The 24,420-nt window shown below is 45.6% G+C and overlaps 1 protein-coding gene across 1 annotated transcript; it reads right to left on the reverse strand.

Annotated features, from left to right (window-relative positions):
- Positions 1-277: 277 nt before the first annotated feature.
- Positions 278-24,033, reverse strand: LOC310788146 (trinucleotide repeat-containing gene 6B protein-like). The gene is made up of 21 exons (XM_083649662.1): positions 23,843-24,033; positions 22,325-22,412; positions 21,807-21,828; positions 18,414-18,842; positions 15,181-18,105; positions 14,903-15,058; positions 14,501-14,706; positions 13,863-13,925; positions 12,556-12,714; positions 11,451-11,588; positions 10,480-10,674; positions 10,115-10,249; positions 8,027-8,228; positions 7,098-7,250; positions 6,657-6,824; positions 4,958-5,104; positions 4,072-4,164; positions 3,609-3,824; positions 3,248-3,318; positions 2,297-2,436; positions 278-2,144 (listed from the first exon to the last, which is right to left on the reverse strand). Exons 2-21 carry the CDS (start codon positions 22,379-22,381, stop codon positions 1,583-1,585), a joined length of 6,237 nt encoding a protein of 2,078 aa, XP_083505788.1. The 5' UTR covers positions 22,382-22,412; positions 23,843-24,033; the 3' UTR covers positions 278-1,582.
- Between the last annotated feature and the right edge of the window lie 387 nt (positions 24,034-24,420).

Here is a 24,420-nt window from a genome sequence, read left to right on the forward strand (position 1 = left end):
AACCCAAAAGCACACTAAAAACAAACTCACAGAAAATGACCACAGGACAAATTTAGAAGCCAATACTTTCATCTTTATTATTAATCTTGTTCTCATTTGTTTAAATAAATTTTTCCTTTGTAAAATCTCAAAACGAAAACACTGAACAGGAGTGTTAAAGCCTGTCTTAATTTAAAACGAATACACAACAAAACATAAAAACGTACGGTAACTCTTACTCTGCATCTGTAAACAACCCGTCCCACCCCTCCCACCCACTCCACACAGTTTGATAAGATTTGGCATGTCCATTTTCTCAACGCATATGCCTTCAGCTCTTTGTGTCATTAAAATGTTCTTTTTTATTATTGCAGGTCGGACGATTAAAAAAAAGACAAGTCTGCTAAAAAAACAAACGCACAACTTAAAATGAGAGAAAAAAAAAACAAAGCATTAGTGCCAATATTTCTTGAACACACAGTCAGCAGTATACCGAATGCACTCAAAACATTTTTGTATAGACCTTCTGTATAGTAAGCAGCCTTGCCCACATTTATGACAGGCAGTAACATGCGCACACACATTTCCTCACATTCTCACACGCATACCAACGGCGGTGGTTTAACCCACTAACTTGGTCTCAGTCTCACTCATACGCACGTTCACATACTGTGTGAGATACTGTGCACAGTATCCGATCACTCATGCGTACGTTCACATACTGTGTGAGATACTGTGCGCGGTATCGGACACGTGGAGAAATGCAACATAGCCTCAAACTGCCAGCAATTCAACATTTATCATTGCAACAGTAACAAACGTGATTGAGAGAATAACAGAGAAAGAGTGCGTGAGAGATACAACAGTAGGAGGTCAGCATTTTTGAAAACAGAACAATGACATTTTTCAATATTTCCACTGTTCAAAAAAATTAAAACAACCATACATACAAACGGAAAAACAAACTTAACATACACAGTAAGATACAGTTCTGTCGTCAATCAGAGCTGTGTGTTTGCATGTGTTTGGATTCAGTCTCTGTTTGTAGGGACATGAAGACAAACTGCACTGCACCTCACATCATGTAGTAGTTTTAAGTTCTCTTATACGATGAAGGTAATGCTGTTTACAGTGCCCACCTGTCTGAAGGCTCGTCTGTATTTGGTGTGTGCATGTGTATGTAAATCTGTTGAAAAGTCCCCTATTTACTAAGCACATTGCAATCCAGTCAAGTCTTTCAGACCAACTGACTTTTCATTCTTTTTCAGGTTCAAGTCTAAGCAGTTGAAATCTTCATCTGTGGAAAAAGGCCGTATACACATCTAACAGTCCCTGCATTTTGTTTATATAATAGCTTAAGTCTGGCCACGAGAATGTGTGTAAGCATGTCTCACATTTCTGCTATATGTGTGTCGTGTACATTAATATGCATACTATGTATGTGTATGCATGTGTGTGTATGTGTAATACATTTAATATGCATACCATGTAAATGTGTTTTGTGTGTGTGTGTGTGTGTGTGCTATAGTAAGTACATATGTTTCCCAGTGTATGTTGTTGTATCAGTGTGTCTAAACCTACACATTGAAATGGTGGGGGCTCATCAGATGGAATCAGCCCCTCCCCCCAGCAGGTCGCCGGGCAACAAAGCGGCAGGGCTGTCCATTTGGTGCCTTTCCTCCATCTGCGGCGCGCCCCACAGGCTGCTGCTGGGGTAGCCCGCCGTCACGCCGCCCCAGAGCCCAGACCTCCCGGACTCCACTCCTCCTCCGCCTCCCTCCCCGGCCCCGTTGGTGCTCCACTGGGAGAATATGCCTAGCCCGGGTCCTTGGGCCGAAGAGGCTTCCGAGGAACTGCCCGTACCATCCAGACTCTGCCAGCCGGAGCTGGACGACCCCACGCTACCTAGAACCGCTGCTCCGCCTCCTCCTCCGCCACCGTTTCCACCTGTAGTTGTGCCCGTTGCACCCCGCTCGCTCCCCGGGGAGCTGCCCCCACTGCTGGCCACAGCAGTGCCTGTTCCAGACGAGCCCTGTGTCCCACCGGCTGACGCCCCACCTGAGCTGGCCCCCTCGGCCCCTCCAGCCTGGGAATGTGCAAAATAGCGTGCGACTTCTTCCTCACTCACAAACTCCGCCAGGATTGTGGTGTTGCCCAGAACACACCTGAGTTAAAAATAAATAAAAAAAGGGACACAAGACAGATTATTATTAGATTATTCAACATTAGTACTTTGAGTGAAAGAATGTGCATGATCCTGTTCTGTCGAAGTTGGGATGTAAAATGGTGGGTTTGCTGAAGTAATAGTTGAACCTACATGTGCAGTGCACCCTGGGCCTTGGCTGCTTCCTGTCGGCTGCTGTAGCGAATCAGAGCGGTGCCCTGGGTCAGGCCGAGGTGGAAGGTCAGCAGGGGGCCGTGCTGCATGCAGATAGTCCTCAGCGTGGAGCCATCGATCTACAGGGAAGACAGAGGGCAGGGAGAGATAGAGAGATGTGAAGATAATTGTCGTCAGTATTGAAACATTCATTTATGGTGGAGGAGAAAGGTCAGGGAGTCTAGCAGCTTATACAACAATTGTGTATGAAGAGCCATATGACTATAAAATATGTAGTGAAATTGTACATTGTCACTGTTTGGTTATGTCATTCTGTCAGTGAACTTCGGAGGGGACATGCGTGCTTATGCATGAGTGTGAACACGTGTGTGGAAGGGGGTTTGTGTGGAAGTGCTTTAGCGTAAAATAAAATAAAATAAGACAAAAGTGTCACAGGCTTAATAATGAAACATTCTCCATCCTACGTTTTTCTCAGAGCAGCCCTTCCTTGCCAGAGTCATTTGTGCAATCTCCAATTGATTAAATGGATCATCCAACTTCACAATCCAATTACGTCTGGGTCACGCATCATTCCGTCAATTTGCATAAGATAGAGTGAAGGGGAATACAAGATGAATAAGAATGGCGTTTTAATGCTTTCAAATTCAAACCCTGGCCAGTCTGTGTGGGCAGCCATTTTATTTCATACTAGTCATGATAAATTCTGCTCCGATGAAGGGTTGTGAGAACATTCAAATTCTAAATTGCCCTCACAGGGCACTCCCCTGTCGCTTGTTCTCCTCAGTCTTCTGCACTTTCTCACTTTACAGTCGATAGGTTCACTGGTGGTGACATTGTGAATATTTTCCATTCTGCTCTCCCTGATAGTCACTCACTCGAATATCCTCCTCCTTTAATCCTTCCCTCCCTCCCCCCTTCCTTCCTACCTACCTGAGGGGTCAGGTTGCTCAGCAGTAACCAGCAGCTGCCTCTGGAGGCCACACCATCACTCCAAGCTGAGCCTACAAAGGAAAGGGAGAAAGGGAGAGAGAGAAGGTATAAGGAAGGAAACAATTTGTGAGGACATCATGGTTGAAGGCAAAGAGGAGGCTAAAGACAGTTTGATTTATGTGACAGAATTTATACTAGCTTACATAACACCGTGTGCTAGTTGGCTATTTCAGTTCCAGAGGCATCAGACCATCAACATATATAAAGGGTTCCCTCTACACATAGTGAGGTTTTTAAGTTGACAAATGGTTATGAAAGCGTTAACTCTTTTCCCATTTTCTTCAGAAATTGTAAACAGTACCTGGCCCAAATCTTGAGTCTTGGTTAACACTGCCCCCTCCCCAGCTCCTGGCCAACCGCGGGCCTCCACTGCCCCATGGGGAGGGCGAGGCTTGCTTCTGACTGGTTAAACCAGGTGGGGGGCGTGGCAGCTGCGAGCTATTGCGATTGGTCTTCCACAGCTTGTTGTGTCCGATGGGCTCTGGGGGCCAGCTGGGCTTGTACTCCGAGTACTTTGCTGAAGAGGAAATGGGGAGGTGGGGAGGTTTGGAGAGGAGAGGGGGGGGGGGGGGGGAGTTTTAACAAACAGACCACAGAAATGGGAGTGGAGAGGACACAGTTCAAGCGAACTCACTTCAAATCTATCTAGAAAAGACACTAAGTACACTAGTCAAATGTAGTGCAAAGGACTGAAAGACAATTGTAGAGAGAAAGAAAAACAAAGAAAAGAGAGCAAATTAGACATGAGAGAGATGTTATTTTACCTGTGCTGTGTGCGTTCCCGAGGGGGCTGTCTGAGGCACTGTAGGGCCAGGCACCAGGTGAAGGCAGCGAGGTGTTGAGGGAGGGGTTTGGCCCTGCAAAAAACATAATGACGTTATACAAACATACACTATCACTGTAATGCATCCTGCAATAAAAACACTAATGGCATGCTAAAAAAATATTCTGGAACAATAGTGTTTTACACTTAAGTTAAATACTACACAAACTAGGGCTGTGCAATAAAATCGATATGGCAATATATCGTGATACTCTTTTCCCCAATACTGTATCGATATTTCAGAAAAATATCTATTTTTTTGCACAGCCGTGTGTTCAGTGTCACAATGAAAATAATACTTTTTATTTCAGTGCGTTCAGTAAGACACTCAACAGTAGTTTTGACTAAATTTGTCCACTAAGTTATCACTATAAAGTGATGTACATATTATTACACTACTTAGGTGGTACACAGCGAGTTGTATTTTTAGCTCTATTTTTTAAAATTTCAGTAAATTATGTATAGTATTGCAATATGCATTGTGATACAATCGTATTGTGACCCATCTATCGTGATACGTATCGTGAGGTCCTTGCCCAATACCCAGCCCCAACACAAACGTTTCACATATTTTAATAAATAAAATTATTTCGTTCATCCAGCTGGTAAAAAGGCTGACTAATGCCATTACAATTATCAATCCCTACTCTCTGCTCTTTCCTTTCATTTGTGACAAAATAAGAACTCTTAGGAATTCTTTATCTTAGACTGGTAAGCAACAACAGGAAAGAGAAAGGAATCTGGTGATAGAAAGCAACTCAAGGAACCTAACGCTGATGGTCATCATAACGTTTAATTTCACTAGTATGACACATTCAGTCAAGTACCTATATTGTCTCGCAGTAACTGGTGGTCGGAGTCGTTGAGGTTCGGAGGTCCTGGGGAGCCCAGCACACTGCCAGGCGTCATGTAGGGGTCGGACTCTGGGTCTCCAGCACTCTGGATTCCCTTCCAGGGCACACCAGGCTGGAACTCTGTCATCATGACAACGACAGACAACTCATTGGTTGGGGTGAAGTGATGTATTTATTTGCCTAACATTGTGACAAATTCAACCAACCAAGGACTAGTCTCACGTAGGGGTGTCACAATATATCGTCCCACGAAATTTCGCGATAGTAAAACGTCACGATATGTATCGTTGAGATGAAATCTCATATCGCAAAAAAAAAAAAAAAAAAAAAAAAAAAATTCAAAAAATAGACTAAGAAACGTCTTTGTTTGTTGAAGTTCAATGTGTGGAAAGTAGTTCAGTTGAACAAGTCTCTGAAGAGACACATGAGAAATTATACAGGAGAGAAACCATTCAATTGAGTTTCTGGCAAAACTGTTTACTTGACAGGAAAAACTGAAGATGCATAAAAAATAGATTAAGAAAAGTCTTGTTGTTTGAGTTTGAAGAAAAACTGAAGATGCATAATGAGAATTTATACTGCTGAGAAACATTTTAGTTCAAAGTAAATCTAAGTGACGGTGTAACTCATTCTATTTCAAGATAAGCCTCATCTCCAATCTCATGTTTTTTCTAGTTGTTATTGTAATAACAATTTCCCACAACAGCATGTTTTGTATTTGTGCATTTCAAATAAAATACTACTTTTCCAGTCATATATTGTCATTATTCAAGTTTAAAAAAATATTGTTAAAATCGTATCGTATCGTTATCGTGAACCCAGTATCGTGATACATATCGTATCGTGAACTGAGTGTATCGTGACACCCCTAGTCTCACGTGGTCAGACCCGCCGTCTCACGTAATCTCAATTCCAGCAATGGAGGGTCTGAATCACAATCAGCATTTCCATGTTTTCCGTATGAAAAGTAGCGGCAAGCCTCTGATTGGCTGGGCTCTAAGGACAGTCCGGCTATCTGCGTGCATCGTGTATAATGCAAGTTACGTCGCGCAAATAAGGAGGTCTGTGGTTGGTCAATTAATATGTCTGTCACATGTTTTTTCCCCTTAGGGGTGCGGTCCTTAACCACTTTTGAAGAGTTGTGTCCCAGACGTAGATCTCAATCTACGTCTGGCTACTGCGAGACTAACCAAGGAGTGGACCAGCTAAATGGTTTTGACTCATACATCAAAAGAACACAATCAAACCCCTGTGCTGGTCAACCGATACGTTTGTTTATGGACAATTTGACTCAGCCTTCTAATCCTAACCCTACGATCAACTGGGAGATAACAGAACAATAGCATGTTTCTGTGGAAACCACAGATAATAAGACACTGGCAAATTGGTTATAGATGATACAACACTGGCTAGTTTGTTGTTGTTGTTTGCTTTACGTCAGGGTACTAAAATGAGCAGAGTGGCCTCAGAGATGGAGAAGTTCCCAGTCAGTATGCACATGGTCAAGCACGTACACAAAACAAAAACAACATTGGCCAGGATGGCAACATTTCTCAATTACACACACATGGTATCCCACTATTCGAGTCTCAGTTCAATTGAAATTTTGCCATATCATCATATATTCCTAATGTATTGCCCAACAGTAACAGGTGGAGAGAGGAGCAGTCACCTGGAGGCCAGCTGGATGTGCCAGGTTTGTTGCCCATCTTGCTCCCAGGGGTCCTGTGCCAGTTGTCTGCAGGGCCTTGAGGGGGCATTCCCAGACCATCACCACCCAGCATTTCATACTGGGAGTAAGGGGAACCTCCTCTCGCCTTTATAGGGTTGGGTAAAGGGCCTTGGGAATGATGCACAAGAGAGGAATAAGGTAAAAACAGATTTGACATGAATATGCTTCAAAACATTCCCACAATGCGTAATACATTGTGAACGAAGATGATTACCAATGCAAATAGAAGCAGATTGAAGACAGGATGGAAGGTGTGAATTCTCAGAGTGTGAATCATCTTAACATGACAAGAAACCTGTTATGGAATCTTAGCATGACAAGAATCCTGTTATGGAATCTTAGCATGACAAGAATCCTGTTATGGACCATATGTCAACCTACCATTCTTGTGAAGGGCTGTGTCGGGGGGTGACGGGGCTGGCGAGTGTCCCTCCATCATCCACTTGAAGCGGGACTGCTGTCCCCCTGCATCTTTCACACCTCCCATCATGGAGCCCAATTCCAGTCCTGACAGGTTACCACCAGGGGCGAGCCCTGAGAGCAGAAAAACAACACTGTAAACACAGACATTCAGGGGCAGATTCAATTGCCCTGATGTTTATTTCAATACAGCCTTCAGGCTGAGCTGGTGGTAATCTTTTTGAACAGCCCCCAGAGTCAGTTCGACGCCGATGACACGGAATACAACGTACTGAAGGCCAGGCTGATTAAAATGGAGAACAGTCGTTGCGGCAACAGTGATCGCCAAGGAAACGTGCTGGTGTTTATACGAATGAGATGGATATATCTCTGTAGATGGCTTTTACTGGACTGCCTACTGAGCGGGCCGAGAGAACAAACACACAGATCAGCTGTGTGGTAGTGAGCTTGTGATATTGGTGGGGGGCGGGGTCAGGCCAGGGTTGCATGCCAACACAATTTCCAAGGAGAGGATATGCATAATGCTCCTACATGTGTTCAATCTATCTGGATTTGTTGGCTCTATGTCCCCTAAACCACGAGTACAGTACTCTGAAGCTAACATTTTATAACGTAACAACAAGCGTAACAAATACTACTAAAAATGAATGTGCCAATTGAGACCTTTCAGGCCTAAAGAATGGGAATTTTCAATTATTTCCCAAAATCGTGCCACGAAAATGTAAAAATGCAGACAGTTTAAGACAGTGCATGTCCTGTGGTACGCCAGATAGACATAGTTATCTAAAAAGCAGACCTGACTCTGTATCCATCACATCTCTGAACTATAGAGGCTACTACTGAGTCAAACCCATCATGTGTACCCTATCCATCTTGCCTATTGGACTCACCCGAGTACATCCCCTGTGTTTTGGCATGAAGGTCTGATAAGGGGCCACCCATTCCAGGGTGGGGAAGGGGGTCGACCATGGGTTGTTTGGATGCGCCTCCTCCCAGGTGAGAGGGGGACAGTTTGGAGCTCCCTCCTCCTGCTGCTCCTCCAACTCCTCCCTGCTGATGCTGCCTCTGCAGAATAGCCATGAGCCTTGCCAGCTGAGGAGGACAAGGTCCATAAATTAATCTAAATTTAATCTGTGAAGTACACTATTATGTTCACAAATTTGTCTTAGTGAGATTGGTGCATGGACATTAGGGATGGGACCGATCCGATCCAATATCGGATGCCGATACTGACGTAATTCACGGATCGGAAATTGACGATCGATGTACCATAGACACTGCATGAAATAGGCCACGCCCATCACGGGGGAAAGCTCTCCATTCACTTCCATACACCAGTGTCATTTTCCTTGAATTAAACATAGCTAAAAGCTGTTGTGTGGTGGGCTGCACAGACAACAAATGTAAAAAATCACCAAAAAAACAAACACGTCTCATTAGTTGATGCTAGCCAGTCCCTCCTAAGATATCTATAAAACTATTTGTATCTGACAAGAGTTCATTTGTTCGCCTGGTTAGCCGCGGTATGTTTTGCTAGAAGTTGGCGCGGTAGTGGTCCTTTGTGTTTTCCCCCGTGTTGGGTGTGGTTTCTGAATGATGCTCCGCAATGTCTCTATGTGGTGCCGGTCCAGCTACACATGGCTCGCACTGAGCCCAATGTAACATGAGACACGCCTCCGCTCCAGAAATTCCATTCCACAGTTAGCAGCGCGCTAGCCTACAGCAGGCTAATGCAACTCGACAAAGACATATCCGTGGAGTGTAGATATTTACTCTTGAAACACCAAAAAGGAAGACTTGTAATGCAACTTGTAATGACACAAAGGTTAAAGTGATTACTGAAAAGTTGTGCCGGTAGATGGCAAAGGCCGTGCTGGTAGATTGTGTGCGTGCCATTCATAAAAATCCCCCCATCCCTCTCCACAGCTGAGGTATCATAGCCTGGGTGAACCCAGCCTCCACGTGACCTGCTCTCAGACCTGTTCTCAGTCACTACACTACGCTAGTGACTGAGAACTCTGAGAGCAGGTCACGTGGCGGCTGGGTTCACCCAGGCTAGAGGTATCAGGCCATTCATTTGATGTTGTGTGTTTACACTCCTGCCACTATGCTTGCGATAGGTTTACAAGATTTAAAATATCAGTAGTATATCTTGAAGAAAACTACTAGTATCATGATACGAGGCCAAATGTCGTGCTGGTGAATCACACAACAGAGTCTGGAAGAGAAAGAGACAGCGAGCACTGGAGCGTACCTGAGAGACATGCCTGCAGCTATCAGGCTGCCCTGTGATGATCGTCAGGGAGACGGACAGAAAACTCTGTTTCGCACTGCAAAAACAAACTTTATGGTGCCTTGCTGAACCCAAATGTTTTCTGACCGAATATTATGTCGACTTTGCCAACTCTGAATACAGAACAACTGTTGTCTTTTTAAGTGGTGAAGCCGCCTCTATAAATGATGTGTGTCCACGTGTCCATCCATTTTCACTGAGAATTGAGCAGTGCACCGAGAGGCGAGCACCAGATTTAGCCTAGACCCCTCCCCGCCACCTTTACAAGGAAGCAAAAGTGGAGACAGTAGGTACGCATTTACTTATTCAAAAATGACTGTTTCTCATAGTTTTGGATGATTATTTCATAGCGCGGTGAGTACACGAGTCACAACATGTACATAGAGTGTTTTGGCGCTGTTGGAATATGTATTTTTGATGACTGAATGGGGTATGCTGCTGTACCATTCACTGTGATAAGCTAACTAGCAGGAGGGGTGCATCGCATCTTGTACTGCACGCACAGAGAAGAGAAAGGCATCTATATTCTCGTCTTACTATTGGGAATATGGTAAATAGGCGAAATTCCCAAAATGTTGCCGTGTCCCTTTAACACAATTTACAACAAAATATTTAGGGATAGCACTTGACCCAGGCTGGCCCACTTTCCATCAAGCTGCAGTCAGTAGAATATAAGCTGGCTTACCTGCTGTGGGTCTGGCCTGAGAGGGTCTGGCCTGAGAGTCTGAGGGAACTTCCTCACATTCTGCAGGAGCTGATGCTGCTGCTGCTGCTGCTGTTGTTGTTGCTGCTGCTGCTGCTGTAGCAAGAGCTGACACGCCTGTGGGTTGGCAGGCAGAGAGGGGGAGGGAGAAGTCAAAGAAGATACAGGTCAGTGCTCACATACAGATATTCCTGTCACATCGTAGGACTCGGGAGGTTTACTGCATAAGATACACCAGTATGGAGCTGCACGAAAGTACACCTGTTGACAATACAGTCAACAGCAAAATGTCATTAAATATGAGCAATCCCTCCATCAAGCAATCAATCTGACATTGAAGCACTTACCAGATGGAACTGCTGCAGGTGGGGGTACATGTTGCTGAGCATTGCTAGCTGCTGTGGGGACAGCTGAGGAGGGAACCCCCCTCCTCCACCAACACCTCCGACATTCCCCACACCACCAACACCTCCTACCCCCCCAACCACTCCACCCACACTGCCACCAGGAGAGGGCATCTGCTTCAGCATAGGGCCCGGCACCTGCAGGTCACAGGAACCTATTTCAATATGGCTGATGGATGGACACTTGCAGTAACAAAACTAACCACAAGTAATGACAATGAAGAACACAAATGATCTTGGGTTGGATTTAGTAAAACAAGACTAGGTGTGCTTAGATGCGGCTGGGCCAGTCTGGTTCTACCGTGAACGGACAATGTTCTAAAGAATTCTTACCCATGTTCAGTGTTATCTGTAGCACGGCCAACGGCAAGACCTGGCCATATTAGATTTACATGCTACTCGCGGTCGGAAACGCTATGCAGAAGACTGCAAATCAGACGTAACCAATGGCAAACTCAACCAGTCTTAAACATAAATTCAAATACATATAAAAATGGTCCTTAATATGTGATGTGCAGAGCTGGCAGGCAAATTATCTAATTCCCTGAAATCAAAGGCAACAGCAAATGGTTTTAAGGAAACATCGATGATGTAAAAGATATAAGGCCTGCTGGTCACACCAGTGGTTCATCAGCCCATTAGCAGTCACATTGTTCATGTTAGCCATGTCTGCTAGCTAACGTCAGGTGGCTTCAGCCAGCTAAAACTGATACGGTTAAAACTAGTTATAGGTTCAAACTTACACAATCTAGGGTTATCATCTCTGTGATATTTGACTAATATTTTAAATTTCTAATTGAACAAACAAACCCCTTGTTTATGCAAGGCAAATATAGCCAGAAGTTCCCCTGTTTTACATACAACAGATTTGTATTCACCGTAGCTCAAAATAGCACAGGGCAAAGTAAACAGACCTGAGGTGACAGGAACTGATGAGGCACTTGAGCACGTAACCCCTGGGAGGGGTTCATGGGATGCATGCCAGGCTGGTGCATCCCTCGAGGCGGAGGCATCCCTCCACCACTGCCACCAAACACTCCATGGCCACCCATCTAGAGCAGAGCACAACACAACAGGATCATGTATTAACCCATCTAGAGCAGAGCACAACACAACAGGATCATATACCCATTCTACTAGAATAGTATAGTATAGTTATTTACTATAGTATATGTATATGTTCTTGATCACACTACATCAACATGTATTTTTTTTCTGTGGTCTGCTTTAAACGCAACTCCATTCAAGTTAGCACAACAACCTTGCTTTGTGAAAACAGGAGTTTGAATTTAATATCCATGTAGTGAATGAAATAATGACGAAATCAAAATAAATAATGTATAATGATAGAGTAGAAAATGAATGTCTCTGAAGCTACTTGATATTGGCTAGCACTGTGGCAAATGTCAACCAGCATTACAATGAGGAATATGCATTAGATTCTGCTAGAAGGGCTTATCAATAGATGATGGGAGCACTGTTAGCGGCCGTGCAGACCCACCGCGCTTATTTGAGCTGCCAGCGTCTTTCTGCAATTCATTCTCTATGGTAAGGACACGCTAAGCGCGCTCCTCTTTCAAGGAACGGACCTCGCGTTTAAGCGCTGTTGGCGTCTCAAGCTGAAAAAAGTTCAACATTTTGTGGAAAAGCGCGCTGCTTATCAATGTCACTCCTCGTACCGCTTCTCCCGACAGGGGGATTTTCAAACTTCGCTGCTGCCCGAATTGCCAATAATCTGTCTTATATGTTTACAGTCAACAACATCAAACAGATGAAACCAGCTGGCTACCGTCCGTGTGATCGTTGTGTCCTGAACTGTACTGCATGCGACTGCAGGGGAAAACAAAACAAAGCACACAAACGCTCCGTGCGCTGTGTTTTGTGCGCAATGGAAGCGCTCTCGACATTGATTTCCAAAGCGTTCCATGTAAAATAAGCGCGTTGGGTCTGCACAGCCACTTAAACAGTTTCAAGGGCACATTCAAGAGTTCTTGCTATAAAGCAGCCTCAGCCTCATACCTTTTCACCATAGGGCCCCATGTCGACACCACCCATCTCTTTGGAACCAGGCATGCGGTAGCCTCCTCCACCTCTTCCTCCCCTCCGCATCTCTCCGTTATAGTCGTTCATTCCTCTCTTGTCTCCTTCCATCTTCTTGTCAACACTCGGGTCATCACCCTAGGAAACAGACCAAGTTATTATCACTAGGGCTGCTCAATCATCCCTATTTTCATATTGTCCAATCTTGGTCATTATAGATTGGCGATATAGATGATCAAATCACCATAATCTATTAATTGGCCATCATATTAATTATTATTTTTGATAAAGAGACCTATTCTTATTTAATGGCATTAATAATTTGGAGGGGAAAAAACAATACATCATAATATATTATTGAATACAGCGGAGCCGTAGAAGATCAAACGTAGATTGATGAGAGACCGACCATGCATGCGTTCTGAAGCCGCCTCGCGCTTGCTGAAACTCATTACTTTTTTCCTGCTGTCTCCTTTTTCATGTTCATTTTGGATGCTTTAACACCAGCTGTAAGGTCATGTAACTGTTGCACTGTTCTTAGAAAGTAGTACGGAGGCTGCTCAGGCTGGAGTCAACTTTTGAACGAGATCGCCATGTTATTCACAGGTGCGTGTACGACTGCAGAGAGAACACGGCAAACAACACAACCACTTCTGTTTCTAGCCTCATAGCCTTAACTACGAGGAACCTCCATAAAACAGCTGACATACCAAAATGTTACGATTACATATGGAGTGAAACTAGTCTAAAGCATTACTCAAAATGTATATTAAGGTTAACGTTACATTTAATTTTGAAAGCCCGCTGCGGAAGACATACTTTTACAGTCTGGCTGACTTGACGGTGCTCGTTGAGGAAACCGGAGTGGAGAGGAGCAGAGTGCTGTAACTTTAAGCACGGCTTCCCCCCACTCGTTCTGATTAATCTCTTAAGTGTACAGTAGGGCACAGCTTCTACATATTATTTTTATAACGTCTTATGATAGTAAATTAGTTAAAATTGCCTTAAATATCGCTGTAGAAAAGCCAATTGGCGATCACTCCCATTAATCGTCAATATACGATTTGATGGCAAATCGCAGCAGCCCTAATTATCATCACTAGAAAAAAGACCTTGAGAAACAAGCCATCTTACACAAAACAAGCATATAGGCCCGATTGATAATCCATCCATCAAAACGTCAATATTGGTTATATAACTCCTTCAAGCAACAGGTGTTCATCAGGACAAAGTAGAGAGATGACTAACATGTTTGGATGATTCTTTTTAATGAATTAATGTCTTACCAGGAGACCCATGTTTGAGAACTGACGTGACATTGGGTTCATCCAGTTGTCCCCTCCTCCACCCTTCGGGGAAGAAAATCATATATTCCATTCAGTCACAAAATGTAAAGAAAAAAAAACACAAGGAAAAAGTCTCTGTTGCATTACAAAACCTGGCAATGAATTGAGTAAATATTTCTGATAGGGGTGCACCGATCACGTTTTTTGCCACCGATCACCGATCGCCTATGGGAAATATCTGCCCAACCGATCATCGACCGATCACCGATATATAAACTCCTCAAAGAAAGTTTGGAAAAGTTATTTTAGGTTGATTATTTCTCCCCTTTAATAATACCAATTGGCATTGTATTTTATATCATTGGAAAGCCTGATTAGTGATAGGGCTTTTTTTTTATTAAAAAAAAAAAAAAAAAAAAAAAAAAATTGCCGATCGCCGATCGCATATTTGAGGTCAAACTCGGCCGATACAGATTGCTTGCCGATCGATCGGTGCACCCCTAATTTCTGATATTACTAAATGATAGCTACTTCATCAATGTTTTTAATCTTAGCAGTCACAACATCTTTCATATGATAAGCGAAGAGAATAAAGGCCATAAACTGGTTTGCGTGTCCTGGAAGTCCCTTTCCCCTACCTTGATGTTGCCTCTCTTTCCACCATGATTTTGTCCCCAGCCTCCAGAGTTGAAGGAGGAGGTGCTTCCCTGGGAGCCGGTGCTGTTCCAGACTCCACCGCCACCGCCACCGCCACCGCCATCATCCTCCTCGTCCCAGCTGGCGTGCCGGGAAGCCGCCACAGAGCCCTCACCCTTCCCACCCCAGCTTTCCATTGACTTGGTGCCTGTGTCAAAAATAAAAACAGGGGTTACAATCATATGCATTTGAATTGTTGGTTGAAATATGCTCAAAACCTATTCAAAATGAGACACCTGGAAGATGTTTTTAAGACTAAGTGTAATTTGGTTTCTTGATATGAGGCACTGTGTCATGGATCAAGAACATGTTGAGCAGCACACATGCAGAGTTCAAACACTTACCAGATTTGCCAGGGTTGGGTGTGGGGTTCACCCAGCCAGAGGCTTTGCCGGGTTCATCTGGGTCACCCCAACTTGTCTGTGCATCTGATGACTGCCCTCCCCAGGAAGCCGTACCATTGTCCGCAGATTGTGAACCTCCTCCCCACAGACCTTGGCCTGGGAAAAGACAGGATTGAGCTCTACATTTTAGCATGTGTTTGTGGTTGCCGCTTACAAAAAACCAAAAATGTGTTGATCCAACTAATAAATCATTTAGTCTTTGGCTAAACTTGGCTTACCAATTGCTGCATTGCCAGGGTTTGTGTCCCTGCTGGGCTGCATCCCCTGCTGCCTTCTAGGTGGCTGTTGCTGCAGGGCGGGCGGGGGGCCCTGCTGACTATGGCCTTGACCAGGTGGGGCATTGTTCTTGTCCCACAAATTCACATTCTTGCTGTTGTAGCGAGTGGGGTCTCCCCAGGCTGAAGTGCCATCGTCAATCTCCATTTTGCGACTAATGGACTGAGGGGAGGGCTCTTCCCAGCCACTGGGCTCCAGGGAGTCACCCCCACCTCCGGGGTTTTGGGGGATCGGGCCGGCGGTCCAGCCTGAACTTTGGTTCTGATTCTTGGATGGGGGACCACCATCTCCAACATTGGACCGGCCGCCCCACCCTCCTTGCATGGATCCTCCTGGTGGCTGCTGGCCCTGTGATTGGTGCTGCTGTTGATTTGGGGCTTTCATTGTTGCCACTTGGCTGTTTGGTATCTGTGCTGCTGCTGCTGCTGTGTGTGGCTTGACACTCCCCCAGTCCTGGTGGGGTTTGCCACCACCCACATCTTCTCCTCCCCAGCCTCCTCTCTGAGATCCTCCTTCATCCACGTTACTCCAGGAGGATCCCTCATCGGAGTTGCTTCCACCCCTGCTTCGACCATCTCCCCACCCCCCTCCAGGTTTGGAGTCTCTCTGTCCCCAGTCTCCTCCGCCCCCACGTTGTCCTCCCCAACTTCCTGGCTCTCCTCTTCCCATCTCCTTCCATCCTCTTGTCCCTTTATCCTCTTGACCACCCGCCCACCCACTACCCTGTTCTCCTACGTCTCTCCAGTTCCCTCCCCCTCCTCTGCGATCCCCCCATTCCTGTTCTTTACCCCCCCAGCCTTTGCCCTGGCTCTCAGGTGGTACATCACCCCAACCACCAGCTGCCTTCCCCTGGTTGCCCTCCGCATCTTCCGGTGGCGATGCAGGCTTCCTCATGGTGGTACTAGGCATGTGAGGAGGACCACGGGCGGATGGCGTAGCACCGCCATCCCAGCCTTCCCTCCCTGAAGCAGGGCCAGAGTTCAGGTTGGTCGTATGGACGCCAGCAGGTGGATCAGAAGTCACTGAACTGGTGTTAGACTGGTACCCAGAACCACGACTAGTGGTAGTGTTCATGGATGATGATGAGAATCCAGAGGAAGATGAAGTGCTTCTTTCATTCCTGTTTGCTCCTCCTTTTGTGGTCTCCAGGTCCCAGGCCACGTTCTGTCGGATCTGGGTCTGTCCCCAACCAGTGTTGGACAAAACCCTGGGATCCAGGTCAGATCGACTGAGCATGCTCTGTAAGGCCACGTCAGCATTGGGGGTCTGTTGTGAGGGGTCGCGTACAGAGGAGGAGAGCTCTTGCTTCTGATTGTTATGTCCGCTACTACTCCCTCCTCCACCACTCCCAGCCATGGACCCCCCTCCACTAGAGGACGAGGGTCCTCCACCTCCTCTTCCTCCACCCTGCCGTCCTCCCCCACCCCACTCGCCTACTCCTCCATCCCCACTTTCCACCCCTTTCTGATTGTCCCAAGCTCTTGTCATTGTTGCAAATGTCGGAGAGGCAGAATCCTGCGTAACCCCGCCACCAGCCCCTACACTGCCTCCACTACTACTGCTGCTGTTGCTGCTCCCACCTCCTCCTCTTCCACTTCCTATTGCTAGGTTACCAGAACCACCTCCTCCTGCCGGTGCGCCACCCCACTCCGGTTCTGAACTCCCTCCTTCCCAAGCTCCCTGAGATACCACTGGGGTATTTGAGCTACCATCGTTTGCCCTGCCCCACCCTGCCTTCTCACCCTGGCTCCCAAAGCCCCACACACTCCCCTCCTGCCCCTGAGATCCAGCCCCTCCTCCACCCCACCCATCTGACTGCGAGGCACCTGTATTGGGGTCAGAGGAGGTTGGAGGCATGGCTCTCCACGAGGAAGAGGCTGTCGCTGAGGAAGACGAAGAGCCAGAAAGATTACTGCTCCCCTCTCCTTCAACACCAGCAACCCCATAGTCCCTCCCATCGCCGCCTTCTTGATTTGGTCCTGGCCCGGCTCCTATTGCTCCTCCTCCTGAACCTAGCGCCGCCCCCAGGCCTCCCCAGTGCTGTTGCTGTTCGCCACCCCTGGCCCCCACGGCCGTCTCGGGGTGCTGCTGATGGAGGCCAGCCTGATTCACAGACGACAGAGAGTGAGTGGTGATGGGGGCGGTGCTGGCAGAGAACGGGGAAGCTGAAGTAATGGACGAGTGGAGGGGAACGCCCTCGCTGGCCGGAGCTGATGTCCCACCTGTCCCACCCTGCACCAAGGCAGGCCAGGCAGAGGGGTTGGTGGTGGGATTGAAATTGGCACCAGGGACCCCGCCGCTGCTGCTGCTGCCGCCGCCGCCCACGGGGCTCTCCTGAGGCCCGGGAAGAAGATGGGAGACTTTGGAATTGTAATATGCTGCTGCTCCTGGCCCGGCCTCCACCTGAGAGGAGGTGGAGGAGCCCCACACAACGCCACCTGACTGGACACATTCATTGAGCGAGGATGAGGAGGAAGGAGGAGAGGAGCGAGGCGGGGAAGGATTGTCCGAGTTCCCTGCTCCTCCTCCTGCTGCTGCTCCTCCTCCCTTCTGCTGGGTGTTTCTCTCACTCCATGAGGCACTGCTGTTGTTGTTACTGGGGCAGTCTTGCTCCCGTCCCCCTCCACCAAGCCCCTCGGAACCCAATTTGGCCCCGCCTAGGATGCTAGGCCACTCCTCCAGGTCAGTCCCATCCACAATCACCTTCTCCCAGCCCTGAGAGGAGGGCTGGCTGCCAGAGCCTGCCCCCCATGTGGAATTTGCATAAGTTGAAGTAGTAGTAGTAGAAGAAGACGACAGAGCAGCAACACATAATGAGGATGAGGAGGAATGGGGAGGTGAAGGGGAGGATGAACCCAGGTTGGGATCTGGATGGGAGAAAAATAATAATTCATTGACAACTTCAAGATTAATTTGATGTCCTAAAGAATGAATAATGAATGATAGTTTATTATCAGGAATAGACTACTGTATATAATCCATTCAACAAAATATATTGACGATTGGCGCTTTTATACAAGGCACTGTAGCATACGGTGCATGCAAAATATTTTTAATATGGGTGTTCCAAGTGGAAATTGAACTCTGGCAGTCTTGGAGGCATGCTTTACCCATTGAACTAGATGGGATGTTCAAATCCTTGAATATATTGTTCTGTCCTGAGGCATCAACCCACCTGTGGCTCCAGCTGCAGTTGCATTGGGGTTATCTGCTCCCTGTGAGGAGAGAGGTGGGGTGGCTCCGCGGCCACTACCCCCCCCTCCTTCTCCTCCTCCTCCTCCCCCCAGCAGCATGGAGGACAGCGGCGGCTGGCCCCTCTTCAGTAGCACTTTGTGGTCCTGCTGGCAGCGAAATCTCGGTGGAACCTCCCTGGGCATGTAGCGCTGCTGCTGGGAGGTCTGACTTCCAGAGGGGGAGGAGGAGGGCTGTCCGTTGGCCACAGCAGCCCGCTGCTTTGCATTGTTCCCGCCACCGGGAGGGACCTGTGCAGAAACCCCGGCTGCACCAAGACAGGGGGACGAGGGGGGAGCAGGGCCAGGGCTTGGGGACGCTGAGCCCGGGGTGGCGAGTGGCTGGGTAGAGGAGGGCTTGGCTGATTCTGGCACTGAAGACAAGACAAGGAATAAAGAAGCGTGCGGGTCACTGTGAGACTCAAGTACGGTAAGGGTCAAAGAAGACTGGACATGTTAGCATGCAGGTCACTGTGAGACTCAAGTACAGTAAGGGTGAAAGAAGACTGGACATGTTAGCATGCAGGTCACTGTGAGACACAAGTATGGTAAGGGTGAAAGAAGACTAGACATGTTAGCATGCAGGTCACTGTGAGACTCAAGTACAGTAAGGGTGAAAGAAGACTAGACATGTTAACATGCAGGTCACTGTGAGACACAAGTACGGTAAGGGTCAAAGAAGACTAGACATGTTAACATGCAGGTCACTGTGAGACACAAGTATGGTAAGGGTCAAAGAAGACTAGACATGTTAGCATGCAGGTCACTGTGAGACACAAGTATGGTAAGGGTCAAAGAAGACTAGACATGTTAGCATGCAGGTCACTGTGAGACACAAGTACGGTAAGGGTGAAAGAAGACTAGACATGTTAGCATGCAGGTCACTGTGAGACACAAGTATGGTAAGGGTCAAAGAAGACTGGACATGTTAGCATGGAGGTCACTGTGAGACTCAAGTACAGTAAGGGTCAAAGAAGACTAGACATGTTAGCATGCAGGTCACTGTGAGACTCAAGTACAGTAAGGGTCAAAGAAGACTAGACGTGTTAGCATGCAGGTCACTGTGAGACTCAAGTACAGTAAGGGTCAAAGAAGACTAGACATGTTAGCATGCAGGTCACTGTGAGACACAAGTACGGTAAGGGTGAAAGAAGACTAGACATGTTAGCATGCAGGTCACTGTGAGACTCAAGTACAGTAAGGGTGAAAGAAGACTAGACATGTTAGCATGCAGGTCACTGTGAGACTCAAGTACGGTAAAGGTGAAAGAAGACTGGACATGTTAGCATGCAGGTCACTGTGAGACTCAAGTACGGTAAGGGTCAAAGAAGACTGGACATGTTAGCATGCAGGTTACTGTGAGACTCAAGTACAGTAAGGGTGAAAGAAGACTAGACATGTTAGCATGCAGGTCACTGTGAGACACAAGTACGGTAAGGGTGAAAGAAGACTAGACATGTTAGCATGCAGGTCACTGTGAGACTCAAATACGGTAAGGGTGAAAGAAGACTAGACATGTTAGCATGCAGGTCACTGTGAGACTCAAGTACGGTAAGGGTGAAAGAAGACTAGACATGTTAGCATGCAGGTCACTGTGAGACTCAAGTACAGTAAGGGTCAAAGAAGACTGGACATGTTAGCATGCAGGTCACTGTGAGACACAAGTATGGTAAGGGTCAAAGAAGACTGGACATGTTATGTGAATGAGACACACACTGCCATCCCTCAGTAATTAGTACCAAAGTGCCCTTGAAAAATGCAATGAGACACAGCTGGCTCAGTGTCCAACAGTGAATGTAAACTCTCAGGTGTGAGTGTCTCTGTGTGAACCCTCCCTTTCACTGCAATTACTCTCCCAGGTCTACACTCTACAAAAAATGTGTTCTTGTTAGGGATGGACATTTTAAGTAATTTATAGTTGTAGTTTATTTATAGTTATTCAAGTACTACTCGCATTGATTATAGAGTACTCGCAAAAACAAAAACAAAAAACGTAAGAATATGGTCCGAAATTAACACCCAAGCGAAAATGTGGGTATCGGGTCCGTGGCCGAGTGGAAACGCAAGCGGAATCAAAATGTGCATAACGATAAACAGTTAATTTCGTAGCCTATAGGCCTGTAAGAATATCTATTACTATCTAATGCTTTCACATTTATGTGAATTGGACAATTTACATAAACATCACTCTTATGGCTGGTTATTCTGCCTGTAAGGTTAGATAATGTAATGTGTGCGCAGATCTATCATTTTTGCCAGCAGTCCACTGCCCCCTCCCCCCCTTACAAAAAAAGTAATGTAAAAAAAGAAAAGAAAATTTTGACTACTCTGATGAATATGTCCAATTAAATGAGAGTGCTGATGCTCATCCCTAGTTCTTGTTTGATTAAATAAAGAGATCAATTACATGTTTGATCTATAATTGGCAGGCTAGGCTACTGTTGATTAAAGTGTATTTCACAACAAAAGATAGAACACGCATTCACGACTAGTGAATTTTACTAGTCGACTAGTCGTCCCTAAAGGTAGTCGACTACGGTAGTCGTTTTTAATTAAAAGGAAAAAAAAATCTTTAAGAAAGAACATGAGGTATTTACACGACATACATGGACTATCATATCCCATATCCCCCACAAAGAACATCAAAACAAAACAAAACAAGAAAACTGCATAAGATACACCAAAATCCAAGAACAAACAAGACTATTCGACAAACAACCAAACAAAAACAATGCATTCAGCTCCTATCCTGATAAGCCTAATGACACTGGGGTAAAAAGTTCTTAAAGTCAAAGTCTGTATGTGGTTGCCATATTTTGGGGATGTCTAAGAATCTGCCTTTGCTCTTGTAGTAAATGTTATCCAACGTATGGTAGCTTGAGAGTTCATTCCACCAGTGAACTACAGCTGGGGGATTGGATGCTTTCCAATTTAAAGCTATGCATTTCCTAGCTGCCAACAGGGCAAGATCTATGTATTTACTTTGAATGCATTGTTTTTGTTTGGTTGTTTGTCCAATAGTCTTGTTTGTTCTTGGATTATTGTGTATCTTATGCAGTTTTCTTGTTTTGTTTTGATGTTCTTTGTGGGGGATATGGGATATGATAGTCCAAATAAATACCTCATGTTCTTTCTTAACGATAAAAAAAAAAAAAAAAAAAACATTTTTTTTTTGCTAAAACGACTACCGTAGTCGACTACTAAGCACAGTGTCGACTAGTGGTTTTACTAGTCGACTAGTCTGTGAATGCCCTAGAACACACCACTTAGATTTTCATAGGAATGTTGAGTGATAAGGACAAAGGGAGAGGTATGCTGATGACAAAAAGAAAACATACCTTTGATTTTCTGTTCTGGCACCTGGAATGACAAGGAAAAGGTCATCTTACTGTGATGTGTATAACTTGCAAACATGAACAACTCTTTCTGAAAATAATGTGATGCTAAACTTAAAGGCCCCTTGGACGGCCACACAGAGTTTCTCCAATGAGAGCCTATGACTTCATTGATTGTATCAATGAACAATTAGCACTTTTATACCCAAATCAGTTTTAATTCATATATGCAGAAGAAACAGTTCCAAAGCAGAAAACATACTCATACCAATAAACCTGATTGTCTACTTTAATAGCCAAGTTGGCAAGTATGTAACAATGCTTTTGAGGCCCTAGTCAAAAAATCAAATTGCTGGTGGTGAGTTTTGAGATGTACCAGCCACTCTGTGACCAGTAGACAAAAATAAAAAGTTTAATTCTTGGCCTGCTGAGTAGTAACAGTTAAGTTAATAGGAATAGCAAGTGGATTTTTGCTTTTACATATAACCACAATGAACTGTGGGGTTTAGTCTCAACTTTACCTTCTGAGAGGTTTCCCTTTTCTTTTTATCCTCTTTCTTCTTTTTCTTGTCTTCCATGAACTACTGTTCCCTTTCCTGATTCTCCTGTCTGGGAAAAAAAAAGAAAAAATATAAACATTTAATTATTTATGTTACATGCCAAGCCACAATGAAAGTCATTTAATGTCCATGTAAGCATGGCCGCTCTCACTCAGACCTCGACTGAAAATGAATAACATGTTTCGTCAGATCACTGTCAACATATATTCCTGCACAGTTAGTTAATGTTGTAAGAACTGTAATGTTAACCAGAGGCAGACAGCTTGCCAACAGCCCTTGGTAGCCTAGCTGCTCATTGCATAATTCATTACCCAGCAAACTATTGCAATTCCAACCAACAGGCAACACAGGCAGCAGCCAAACAAGAGACCCAGAAAGTACTACATGTCAGGATTCCTTATGAATAATAGTAGGGGTAATAGGAACTGTAATGATACCACCCTGCTACATATTACATTAGCTTCCATTCCATTATTATTGTGAAACTAACGTTAGTGACAGGACTTTCCAGTGTCGTTGAAAATTGCACAGGTCTCACAGACCTTACACCTGCCGTCCATCCAAATCCAAAGTTAATGAAATATGCAAATACACAAATCATGTCACGTGAATCCGATTTTGTTGTGGAAAGCAAAATACATGACAGACTAGCTCAGGCCTGAGGACCAACTTACATAGGAGATCTGACCAGGGATTCCACAGTAGTGAGCTGTAAATACGAACAGGCAGTCTTTCTCTTAGCTAAGCTGCACATAATTAGCAGACTACCACAGAACGCTAATGTAAGCTAACTAGGCTAACGTGAACCCTTCTTTGTACTCCAACACATTAGCTAAATTAACGCTAGTTACCTTTGAAAATAGGATGCAATGGATGCGAACACCTAACGTTACATACCAATGTTTGCAGCCACATTCACAGCATGTCAAGGTTTTCAATGAGATAACAGGCCAGCGTTGATTAGCTGTGAGAGTACGCGGGGCCACCAAAGGAGCTTGACCCAGGGCTATAGCTACCAGCTAATGCTAATGCTAACTTGTTAAAGCAGCTGCTGGTGAACCCTCCAGTCCGCCGTGGCCCAGGCAGGCTCGCGCCGTGCAAGGTGCGTCTTCTCGCGACGAATCAAACTTGCACGAGCTGATTTGCAGCCAGCACGCGCATACTCCATTATTTTCAGATCCAGTACAGTAGTTACATTTTCAGCGGCTAACCTGACAAGCCAACATATGACGCCTGCTAGCCAGCTCGTAGTACTAACGTTAGGTAGTAGTAGTGACTGACAGGGCCAAATTAAACGACGAACTTCAGTGACGTTTCCTCGGCATCGCATCGCGTTACAAGCGAAGCTATTCTCAAACTGGAGGAAAAAAAGGGCACAGAATGCGTTTGGTTACATTAACGCACAATGTGCAATAAATAGCAACCACTAACGTTAAACATATTGCGTTAGGGAAAGTATTAAAAACAACGAATACTCACCTCAGGAATCACATACAACATAAAGTGCTTCTGTGCAAAATTCTTGCAGATCTAACGCTAGCAGGCTAGCTTAGCAAGCTAGTTCTTCGAGGCTTTCAAGGCTAAATTGAATATGAAATGACATCACCGAAAGGCGAAATGTTAATGATAGAAAAAAGATGTGGAAAGGCGAGTATCCTTTTTGCGCGAGTTTAATCCTCAAGCTGTAAACAAAACATGCATAACCTCTTGATGACTGTCAAACGCTGTGTGATCGGTTAGTTTACTATCGGCCATTTTGCTTCTCTGTGTGCAGCTTTAGCTAGCATATCATCGGGGGCTGGTTGTTGATCAGAGGGGGGAGGAGGACCAGGGAGAAGGGGGAGGGATGGTGGATGGACGGACGGACGGACGGACGGGGTGTGATGCTGGCTTCGTCCAGCAGGGGGCGTATTATCACCAAAAACATGACGTCATTTTCATCATTTTGGTCAGCTGCAAAATAAATGGGTCGTCCATCTGTTCTGGAAATGTATAAACTGTGGCAAGTTATATGCAGATTCATCTTGGATAATATCATCTGTAATTTTGGGTTTCTC

The sequence above is a fragment of the Poromitra crassiceps genome (assembly GCF_964638095.1).
Source record: "Poromitra crassiceps genome assembly, chromosome: 13".
Lineage (NCBI taxonomy): Eukaryota > Metazoa > Chordata > Actinopteri > Beryciformes > Melamphaidae > Poromitra > Poromitra crassiceps.